General features: G+C 37.7%; 1 protein-coding gene across 3 annotated transcripts in view; it reads left to right on the top strand.

Annotated features, from left to right (window-relative positions):
• Positions 1-12,827, top strand: part of LOC126376453 (microtubule-actin cross-linking factor 1) — a 278,361-nt gene that overhangs the window by 68,213 nt on the left and 197,321 nt on the right. For all 3 annotated transcript variants that reach the window (XM_050023773.1, XM_050023772.1, XM_050023782.1), the window contains one exon: positions 7,847-8,017. In XM_050023773.1, coding sequence (XP_049879730.1) covers positions 7,847-8,017 — 171 coding nt within the window. The remainder of the gene's footprint in view (positions 1-7,846; positions 8,018-12,827) is intronic.

Below are 12,827 nucleotides of genomic sequence, written 5' to 3'. Positions count from 1 at the left end.
CCAACATCATAAAATTCAAATAGCACATAAATAATAATGAATAACATTGCCCGAAGAGTGAGTAAACGAGATAGCAACAGGATCTGTGGAACAGAGACAACAGTATCAGCAGGCTAACATACCTATTTCTCATTTCCATACTTAGAGCTATCACTTAGAGGATAGACAATGGACTTGATGGTATCAACCTAATTAACAAAAGATCTAGCACCAGGAAGGTCGCCATTGCCAAGCGCTAATATACCTATTTATCATTTCCATGCCTAGAGCTATCACTTAGAGGATAGACAATGGACTTGAAGGTATCAACACAATGAATGTAAGAGCTACCACTAAGAAAGTCGCCATTGACAAGCGCTAACATACCTATTTCTCATTTCCATACTTAGAGCTATCACTTAGAGGATAGACAATGGACTTGATGGTATGAACCCTATTAACATAAGAGCTACCACGATTATGGTCGGCATTGGCAAGCGCTATATACCTATTTCTCATTTCCATACTTAGAGCTATCACTTAGAGGATAGACAATGGACTTTATGGTATGAACCCTATTAATATAAGAGCTACCACGATTATGGTCGGCATTAGCAAGCGCTATATACCTATTTCTCATTTCCATACTTAGAGCTATCACTTAGAGGATAGACAATGGACTTTATGGTATGAACCCTATTAATATAAGAGCTACCACGATTATGGTCGGTATTAGCAAGCGCTATATACCTATTTCTCATTTCCATACCTAGAGCTATCACTTAGAGGATAGACAATGGACTTGATGGTATCAACTCAAATAACATAAAGCTACCACTACAAGTATCGCCTTTTGCTAAACGCTAGTAGATAGCAAGAACATAGACCAACTATTTTTATACTTTTATTTCCATGTTTGGTTTGTCACTTGAGGAATCGAAGATAAACCATTGAATTGTCGGGGCTTACCTACCCATATTGAAACTCAAGATTAGACTAATGCTGAGAAACAATAGACTATTATGTCAAATTGATTATTATAAAATATTGAGAGTACAAATTCTGAAGAAATAACCGACAATTCAAAACCTAAAAGCCTCTGTTCTATTAATCAACCTCATCATCACAGGCCTTTACATCTTTATCAGATGATTCAACTGTGCTAGAAATCAAAGTATTAATAGTATGTAATGTCAGAGATTACTTTCAAAAGAGATAACTGTACACAAGACATGGTTAGAGAATACTGCTATTAAATTCTTTCAACCAACATCATAAAATTCAAATAGCACATAAATAATAATGAATAACATTGCCCGAAGAGTGAGTAAACGAGATAGCAACAGGATCTGTGGAACAGAGACAACAGTATCAGCAGGCAGCCCCACAGCCAACAGCATGAACAGAAAGCCCACAAGGAACAGTATCAGCAGGCCGCCCCACAACCAGCAATAAAAGCAGTGATGCAACCAGTCATGATCAGCAGTGCCATAACCAGCAGTACCAGCAGCCCTACAGCCAGCAGTAGTAGCAGAGCTACAACCAGATGTATTAGCAGTCTCACAGCCATTAGTATCAACAGTGGCCCAGGCAGCAAGGCCGTTTAAGAATAGTACCTCATGAGGAGGAAGAATTCCCTATAAAGTTATAATGGGAAAATTTGCACAAGCAAATATACCTACCTTTATGATATTTACTTTTTCAAAATTCTGGTAAAATTAATTCCGAATGTCTATCACTAAAAGTTTTAGCATTATCATTAAGACATGGGATTCAAATCCTGTCTTTGTTAATCAGGAATAACAATACTAATCTCAGTATAAATTGAGGTACCTACCTGATAATATTATAACTTCAATGAAAATTTCCTTCAAGTATTACATTCGAAATTGTAAAATATTGATACCTAGTTCGGTTAGATAGAATAGTTCCCCTTTTTATTATTAACTCATAGGTGAAAAGGAAGGAAAAATAGTTCATTATTAACATATAACTTACATCACCATTAGCGTTTTCTCTAAATTATGTTGTTGTAGATTTATTATGTTGTTGCTGATCAGCCCAAAACACAGTTTACAATTAATATAAAAATTACAACAATAATGTCCCTCCACTTAATCAATCGGAACCAAACTGCAGTGGAGAAGTAACAATAATATTTTCATGATAAATATATGTTTATCCTATTTTTCGGTTAGTGTTTTAACGTAAATCAGGCAAGTCCCTTCACTAAATAACCTGACATATTAAATTTTCAGGATGGGTACGAGAAGTGAATCCCTGTGCAAACAACAGGATCATGTTAAGTTAGGTTAAAGGAAAGGATGATTTTTACGAACGATGATAATATACCTACACGACCAATAATTAATAAATTAATGTTATATCCTTATATGTAACTGCATACCTAAGGGTAAAATATGTTTTATTCATTTATTTATTTTTTCCAGTAAATAATAGGACGTTACTATTACTGTCCTAAAAACAAATTCAATAATTATTACACTAAAGAGATAGCTGCGTAAACAATGTTACGTGTGTTAATGTGTTGTGTGTACGTTGTTCTATCATCTGATTGGTGGGTGAAAGGTTGCATAGAGGAATAGGAAAAAAATCCACAACAAGTTTTATTTATACATTGTTTGAACCCGTTATTATGTGCTTTAATTAAGTTTTATTTATTATTACCACATAAAAAATTATACTAAATGTTATTACCAAGCCCATATGGTCGATATTAGGTAATACACAATAACGTGGGCTCAGGTAATCTATTTTAATAAAAACAAAATCTTAATTATTCCGAAGATAATTATCACACAAGTACATAATGTAAATGGGTCGTTCTTCTTTTTTATCGACAATGATCTGTCCTTCGCTCTGCTATGTCTCTGCTGTTTTAGAATTTTATTTAATATTTCCATTGTCCAAAAATATAGTTATCTTATTATACTTAAAATACTAGCGAAATACTAATCGGTTCCTCGATTAGTGATTAACGTAGCCTGGTTGTTTTTCACAAAATTCTGTGACAGAGTGGTAAATCGAAATGCTGTCTCCGATGAAAAGGGCCATTCTGTCACAATATATTTTGCAATGCGCCTGCAAGGAACAGTATATTACCAAGACAAAGAGAAACACTAAATACTCCTCTACAGACACATCTCTATATAATGTTTTTTTAAATATTTATTGCCGTTATAATGAAAGATGTTAAATCCGATATAACGAGAAAATGACTTCTTATTGTCGATAAAAAAGAAGAATGACCCAAATGCACTTCCCCTCTTTATACTTTCAGCCTCATTTAACAATATCTTATAATAAAGAGGAAAGTTTAGTTCAGTGGTTCTGAATATTTTAATGAAAAAGGTCATTTGAATAAATGTATCGAAATTCTTACTTGCACTTATATTTGTATTTTCTCTAATCAATTTGACATGTTGTCTTAGGATTCATTTAACTACTCAATGTCGACAACAATTGCCAACTTAGCACAGGATGTTACAATCAATCTTGTGTCTGGGTGCCCTCGTCATTACCCGTTCTTCTTTATTTATTTCTTCTTCTTTTATGTATGTAAACAAATAATGTGTAACTTTGATAATTATTGTAGCCCTTGGTGTGCCAATGAAAAATGAGTGTTATACTATATGATGAAGTCTCACAGTCCTTTCGACTATAACTATCGTTGTTGTCCAAGAGCTTCGGAAATGTGCTCTATGGTGAGGTCCCTGTGAGGCTCTTATAGCCAATCTTGATGTTGAGCTCCATCAGAAATTTATTCTTGTGTAGTTATTTTGTTGTGAAATTGATAGTAATGTGAAATAGGTATTTAATGTACTTGCTCAACTTCAACTTTATTATTTAGAACTATGTATCTATTCTAGTACAGTATAGTATAACCATATATAACATACATAATATCGATCCCATTCTTGAGAACTGGTGAAACTTGTTTAGCGAACAGTTATTATTCTTATTGTTTTTTACATGATAATATCAAAACGTTTGGTGGAACGCAGCGCTGAGTTTATCAGGAGACGGCTGTGCCTCTGACTGCCTTTATTGGGATTAAAGTCATGGGCAGCTTAATTAGCTTTTGTGATAACAATGTATGTACTTTATTCATTAATGAATAATCATATTATTGGTACTCGTTTCAATTTAAATGTTTCATTCCCAACTAAACTTTGAACATCTACACTGTTAAAAACCTCTCGAACAAGGAGCGAGTATAATTATGAGATTAAACGAACTTACCTGTAAGTGAAGTTCTATCTCAATTATACGAAGCTCCTTGTTCGAGAGGACTCCCTCCCTTCAATTTTAATATCCCGCCCTAAAGCTTCCACAGGTGATGGAGTTGTCCATGAAACATGCTTTAAACATAATGACATTAGTTGACAGGTGCGCTCGGAAGCGGGAAACTAACTTTTTTTTTTTAGCTTTGGATATGAGCTTTGAAAATTGTGACGATGCTGGAGCATAAGACGTAGACTACACTGTTAAAAACCTCTCGAACAAGGAGCTTCGTATAATTGAGATAGAACTTCACTTACAGGTAAGTTCGTTTAATCTCATAATTAAACATTCAAACATTCCGACATCAAAAACATAAACAAGCGGCAATGAAAGAGGGTAGACAGATATGTCTGCCCGTAGAAAATTATGGATCTACCTACTCCACCCCAATCTCATCAGTCATCCCGTGATCATGGCACTTGCAACAGTGTCGAAATATCGGGAGTCTCATTTCCCTGATTTAAACGCGGTAAGATCCCGTTATTATGTGTTTTCTCTTTTTATTTAAACATCTAAAAATTAGGAGTCAGAATAGTGATATAGGTATCTTGGAGGCCTTTTTATCAGAACCTACGAGCAGAGAATCATATTTGATTTATGCTTTCATTCACAACAGCATCACATCTTAGGCTGTTGTGGATGGGGGCATGAATTAAATATGATTTTTTATCAGTTTTAGTCAGTCTTGTTCGATGGGGCTGGCATAACAAATTTTGTTAAAGCCCTTAAGTAAATAAAAGACCAAAAAAAAAAAAATCAAGTTGACATAAGGAACTATAAGTATTTTTCTTCTATGAAGCTAAAATGCTAAGGCCATGTTTACACTAAGTACAAGGTTGTACAAACTTAACGAATGACCTTATTAAATTTATCTATTAATTTAAAAACCAATCAATATTATAGAGAATCCGGAAAATGGTCCGAGCGTACTTGAGTTGAGTTTATTTATGACGATGTTAATATAAAGACTATAACCCAATTGGGGTAGTCAGAGGTACATCCATCGTAAGATGAACTAAGTGCCTCCTCACCGAGCTTTCTGTTACAACAACGTGATAGGTGAGCCGTATCGCCGTCTATAATGATCGAGCCAACTGTGTTAGGGAAAACTGCACTTGAGATAAATTAATAACTCATTGGTGCAAGTCGGTTACCGAGGTTCGAACCGGGGCGTTCTGTATATAATTATACACGTTGTTAGCGACATCGTAACGAAAACTTTGAGGGATAATTCTGACACAAAAACACATAAACAAACATGAATTTTGCGACGGAAAATTCCACTTGATATTAACACGGAATCATGGTCTGAAATTTGAATCATCCCACTCAGTATTCGTTACGATGTCGCTAACACCCTGTATATAATTATTTTTCTATACAAAAATAAGATCGCTATGTTCCTGACCTTCAATTTGTACCGGGTGAGAGCCCTCAGCGCTCCCCATTTGTCCAGGCAAGTAGGCAAATCTACAATAAGTAAAAAAAAAATGTTCCTGAAATAAACCAATCAAAAAATTTCCATCAAACTCATGTATATTTTCGTTGAAAACTAGTTATAACTTGTTTTAAATTAACGATGTTTTTGCGTGTGCATAGCCCGTAAGCCGAACTACAATGGGGTCTAAATTAAAGCCGTTAACTCGGCTCCATTAGTATATAACACGAACAGACGGCCGTACAAATAGATATGTTAAATGACCTATAAGTGCGAATAGGGACTGGGGCAAACTTACTAACCGATACATTATCTACGCTGCTTCTACGCTGTTCTACGCAAATAAAAAACATAGAAAACGTTCAGCTGCTTGTCTTCCCGAGCATGTCGTAAAAACCGACAGAGGGATTGTGTCCTCTAACATGATGGACTAATGTTATGGGCGATAGGCTGATCCCTTAACACCATAAGGTTCATCATATCCAGCTTACGACATCGTATCAACAACCTGCAAGTTGTGTTTGATTACTTGTGGCTCTGGCCACCCCATTAGGGATTACGGGCGTGAGTTTGTGTATGTATGTGTTATCTACGTCATTCAAGTCGTCAAGTAGTCGTCATTTCAAAAAGATACTTTGTGATCTTATAATGATGATATTATTAGAAAAGTATTATTCAGACTTGCATTTTATAACTTTATAATATGTGTACTGTTGGTATACCTATCTAAATAAATAAATAACTAAGTAAATATATACGGGGTGTTAGTGACATCGTAACGATTCATTCTGAGTTAACAAAAAAAGTATATTTTTTTTATATGAATTTCCTTAATGTGGCCTTTTTAACTTCCAGCCAAGTTAATGCCCTATGCAAATCTACACTAAGTCACGTCATAAAAACGGTCTTTTTAACCGCTGAGCATTCTTTTCAATCAATCAATCAATAATACTTTATTGCAACATATACAAAGGACATAAACATACGAATCAAAACTTAAGCACACTCACATGGATATATAAAAATGTTGCTAATATTGTCGTTAGTGTCAAAATATGAGAATTCCAAAATGGCCTCCCGTTAACCCATCTAAGTGAAGTACCTAAATAGTATACCGACCTCATGACCTCAGTGGGGTGGGGTTCGACCACACCTGCACTGTATCTGATTAATATGGCTAAACGGGGAAGTTGGTGATGTGGGGTTTTTACTCAACGATGTGATGGAGTATGCTACTAACCCTAATAGATTGTTGTGGGTTTTGCCTCGTTTAGAGGGATACACATTTTATACCAATTTTTTTTAGCAAAACGGAGTGACGAACGGAGTGGAGCTCGGTGGCGCAGCGGTAAACGCGCTCGGTCTGCGATTGTTGAAGTTAAGCAACTATCGCAAAGGCCGGTCATAGGATGGGTGACCACAAAAAAAAACAGTTTTCATCTCGAGCTCATCCGTGCTTCGGAAGGCACGTTAAGCCGTTGGTCCCGGTTGCATTAGCAGTCGTTAATAACCACCAACCCGCACTGGGCCCGCGTGGTGGTTAAGGCTCGATCTCCCTCTCCATCCATAGGGAAGGCCCGTGCCCCAGCAGTGGGGACGTTAATGGGCTGGTGATGATGATGACACTTGACTTAAAAAAACACTGATCTAATTAACTGATTTCGCTTTATTTTGAAATTGAACACTTAGCCTAGATTCAATTTTATTGCACATTATTAGCATATTTTGATGAATAATCACCATGAAAAATAAATATTTATAGGCGCCGCGCAGGCGTGCCCAACGTGGGCAATTACTGTGAGTTCAAATATTCGAATTAGACGAAAGAACATCGGTTTCCAATTTCAAAATTCGAACATATACACTAAACTGAAAATTAAAACAACGGTTCACGCGCAGCCTTCACGATTCTAGTCAACTATGTTGGAGGGGGTGAGGTAAACCTAGCTCAGAAGCTAGTGGGGGGGCGGGCGGAGAGTTGCCGTTCTATACGTAGTATTATATAATTATTCCTTACTCTATGCCGGCGGTCCTCATTTGAAAAGTACAGTATCGCAATGACTTTGCTGTCCTTTTTATACTATGATGTATTGAAGACTAACCTCCAATGTTTCCCCCTTCCAGCCCCGCGAGCGAGGCCGCATGCGTTTCCACATGCTGCAGAACGTCCAGATGGCGCTGGACTTCCTCCGCTACAAGAAGATCAAGCTGGTCAACATCAGGGCTGAAGACATCGTCGATGGCAACCCCAAGCTGACCCTCGGGCTCATCTGGACTATCATCCTGCATTTCCAGGTTAGTAGAGCCTTCTTCCTCCATCCGTCGGTTCTTATCATCATCATTGACCACATGTTACCTGAGGTTGTCGCTATCTATGTAGCTGTCGGGTACATCTTCGAACACCGGAGAGTCAATATCGTTTCAGTGACCAATATTTTGTCTCTTTGCAAACATCCGGCTAGAATTTATGTGGATGAATATCAAAATGTGTCAAGTTTGGTGGCGAACTTTCATATTATTTTTTCGTGAAAAATTGGGTTCTACGTTTTAGCTACGAGGAACAAGTTAGTTACCTCGTAGCTAGAACTATCCTTTTTCATGTCGGAACCCAATTTTTCACGAAAAAATAATATGAAAGTTCGCCACCAAACTTGACATTTTTATATTCACTCGTGTGATGATTTCAGAGCGCGATTCTTCCTTAGTCGGGTTTTAGTTTATAAATTTAAATTGCATTGCATTGGACACCACCTAACACTTGGTTGTCCAGAAAAGTAAGATGATTCCGTGCTTCGGAAGGCACGTTAAGCCGTTGGTCCCGGGCTACTAGCTCAAATGCCTCCACCAACGCGCAGTGGAGCAGCGTGGTGGAGTGTGCCCTATATCCCTTCCGATTGATTGAGGGGACGCCCTCGGAATAGAAGAAAGAAGTTGGAAGGGACAAGTATGAGCAAATAGTTTATACTTCTACTTTGCACTCCACTCGTCCGCAAACTTTACGACACACGGAGCTCCGCGATAGTATATTAAATGGTCGTCTTGTGCATTATAACCTGCAGGGCTAAAAAACAAATACCCATCATCATGAAAGAAGATCCCTCCTTATCATAAGAAAGCTAAAAACCTTAGTATGATCAGCTATTTATCAATAAAATACTTTTGTATGCAGTATCTTACGAAAAGTAAGGATAAAATTGCAGCCTATCATATAAAATATACATTGCCGGTAAAGTGGCTATGGAATTTGAGAAGCAGTAGAGTTATCGTAGTTATCTGTTCGCAGGAGTAGTAGTAAAAGAGAGGGGTTGAACCGGCGACAGTGGTTCTCATACAAAATGCGCCTTTCCATTGACGACCCGATTATTCTAGCCATAGAGGCAGCCAATCAGCTCGTCACACCAAACACTTCAGGACCCCGATAGCGACCCCGCCGGCGTGGTCGACGATTTCCCTCATTCAGCGCTTATTGCTATCGACCCACTAGGGTCGATTAATTCTTTCAAATATTTTTCCTCTCAGACGACGCCCTGAGCCGAGGTTCGCGCCTAACTAGGCACCTTCAGGCCTGTTGTCTTAAACGTTGTACCGGGTGACAGCTTACAGGGCTCCCCATTTGTCCTGCCAAGTAGTTAATACCATCTGCGGCAAATCTACAATAAGTCACGTCAAAAAAAAACTTCCTCTTCTATTCCTAGAAGAAAGAGGATGGAAGAGGCCTGTGCCCAGCAGTGGGATATATAGGCTGTTTACGTATGCCATTTTAAATTATGACGCATGTTATGCAAGTCCGATTTCTCACCGTCTCGTTTTGAATACCTACAAGTCAATGTAATAATTCAGATCTTAATCTACGATTAGCTAAATTGAATCTGTTAAATGATAAAAGTTAAGCTTTGATTTACTTAGTGACATGTTTGTGATAATTTCAATGCTTTAATGACTTGTTGAAATAGTGACCTTTTAAACAGTACACATTTGATCTAGTTTTGCAATATTATTTATTTATTCACAATTTACATAGACATTACAGGCAATCCCAATTCGGCTATGTAATGAAATTATACTTAAATATTGTAAGCTCAAGAGTTTTACGACTAACAAACCGACCGACAAAAAATTAGCTATTAAACAGCCAAAGGTTGACAACCACAGAAAATCAACTGAGAGCGGGCGTACGTGTTACCTACTCGAGTGCTCACGACGAACTGAAAATATCAATCATCAATCAAGTTTTATTATAATCGACACCAGCGCCACTATCGGTGTATAATGTTACTAATTTTACGATATGATTGCCAACGTTTGGCCATATCATGAAGTAATCATGCATTTAGTTGCTCATATCGTTAAACGTTTTATGTTCATTGATCGGGCCAAACTACACCATGATGTGGCCAACGAATGATAATTCTATTTCATGAAATATGACCATTTCATGAAATGATCGAGCATATCATGAAATGATCAATTATGTCTGGCCACGACACATATATAAACTCACGCTTATTTCCCAGCGGGGTAAGCAGAGACTAGAATTCCATTTGCTTCGATCCTGATACACTTCTCTTGCTTCCGCAACATTCATCAATCGTTTCATATACACACCAAATACCAATTCCACCAATACCAATGTAATCTAATCTAGCCTACAAGATCCCACTGCTGGGCAAAGGCCAGTGCGTACTCCGGCTAGTCCCTCCGGCAAGCGTCCAAGTCGTCACGCCATCTCTTTCGAGGTCTACGACGATACCTGTACCCGTCATGAGGCACCCAATGCGTGACGATCCGTGCCCACCGCTCAGGGTGCATGCGACAAACATGTCCGGCCCAATCGATATCGATCTATTCTATATTCTATCTAATCGATTCGAGAACCAATTATAGCGTTAACAAAACCACAAGTAGGTACCACACCACCAAACCAAAACCACCGCCACATGACTGTTACGACCAATATTTTGTATTTTGTTATTATTTTTCTGTTCCTTTTACATTTCTGTTAATAATTGTGATTTTGTGTAAGTTATTTTTTCCCCTACTGTCTTTGTATTGTGATTGTGGTGTCCTCTAATAATAATAAATACTTTCTTTCTTTCAAGTACATTGTAATGATATTAGTGGTTTCTAGCCATTACGTAGTCCATACAAATAGGATTAACGACCACGATGGCGATCCAGAGACGAATATATCCGCTTTTTGTCTACTCGACACCAAGGCTATTACCAGTCGTGGCTTATTATTTGCTGATCTAGTCTCCCCCATTCAGCGCTTATCGCTATCGACCCACTAGGGTCGATTAATCCTTTCAATATTCTTTCTCTCAGACGACGCCCTGAGCCGAGGTTCGCGCCCAACCAGGCCTGTCTTAAACGTTGTACCGGGTGAGAGCCTTCAGCGCTCCCCATTTGTCCGGCCAAGTAGTTAACGCGATCTGCGGCAAATCTACAACAAGTCACGTCAAAAAAAAAGCTGATCTAGTCAAAATAAAGTTATCTGAAGAATCGGCTATTTGCATTCTAGCACACCCTGGACATTTTATATAATAATACAGGGGTGTTAATGACATAGTAACGAAAACTTTGAGGGATGATTCAGGCCTTGATTCTGAGTTGATATCAAGTGGGATTTCAATTCGGAAAAGTATGGAACGAAAAATAATTTATTATTATTAGTATTAAATTCTTTATTCAAGTTACTAGGACTCATAATTTGTTAATAACAAAACTTATATACTAGGTTAGTAGATCATGGAAATTAAATTAAATACGGGAGAGTTATATGGAGAAAAACACTAGAATTTTACGACTGAAATTCCTACTTGATATCCGTTCAGAATCGTGGTCTGAATCTTCCCTCTCAGTATTGGTTACGGTGTCACTAACACCCATACCTACTTGTATGGCTACCGTATGTACAAGTATGGGGTGTAGGTGACATCGTAACAAAAACTGAGAGGGATTATTCAACTCATTATTGTGAGTTAATATCAAATGGAATAATTTAAAAAAACTAAAAAAAAAACATGAATTTTGCGACGGAAAATCCCTCTCACATTAACACACATTAACTCAGAATTATGGTTTGATTCATCCCCTGAGTATTCGTTACGATTTCACTAACAACCTGTATAGGCTCGCGTTTGACCACAATCTCACCTGATGGTAAGTGACGATATGGTCTAGGGTGGATCACGCTTACCTAGCAAATGCCTATTCACTCTAGCTTTAAGACTCCCAGCTACAAACAACCTTATTTTACACAGACACTACACATTGGCGTTATCGTACACGCGCATCTGTGTGTATGAAGTCTAAGGGCTGCCAATTACAATACCTAATTCAACTATACACCTCTGCCTAACCCTTCGGACATACAGGCGTGCTGCTGTATTGTTGAATATAAAAGAGCTGTCTATATAAGCTATCTTTCTGTGAAATCTACGCCAATCGAATGCCCCACCCTCTGAATGACATTCGTCAAAATAAGTACCACCAAAAATGTCATGTCGGTTACTCAACTCGGATTGTCCACATCATGACAACTTTCACTTTCATCCTTACGTCATCGGCATCCCGAAACTTATTGTTGTCTCCCTCTAGTCTTATATAAAGTCTAGAGACACTTCCTATATTAATATTGGCCCCGATTCCTGAAGACACCTAATTTTATTTTAAGTTATACCCGTCATTTTCTTATCCGCCGAAAAGGAAAGGGACGGATGATTGACAACTAGTTAATTTTAAAATGAATGTATAAACCGTGCGAATAAAATAGGCATCTCGCTGGTATGCAATCCGTTTGACGTGCTGTCTACTTAAATGTGTCGGGTTATTAGCCGATGTAAAATTTTTAGACGGTTGTTTTAGATTTCTGCTTAAAATTGACGTGTATTCCATAATTTTTTTGCCTGTCGATTACCCGTCCCTTTCTTTTTCAACGGATAAGAAACTGACAGGTTAAAATAAAATTAGATGGTGTCTGCAGGAATTAGCACTATTGTTGTCTCAGTCTAGTCTTAAAAATGTCTAGAACATTAACTTAATTTCTTGCAGACACCGCCTAAGTTATACCTGTAATTTTTTTCTCCGCCGAAAAGGAAAGGGA

Source organism: Pectinophora gossypiella, chromosome 21 (assembly GCF_024362695.1).
Source record: "Pectinophora gossypiella chromosome 21, ilPecGoss1.1, whole genome shotgun sequence".
NCBI classification, from domain to species: Eukaryota; Metazoa; Arthropoda; class Insecta; order Lepidoptera; family Gelechiidae; genus Pectinophora; species Pectinophora gossypiella.
Note: the sequence above shows the minus strand (reverse complement) of the source record. Positions and strands in the feature narration are given on the sequence as shown.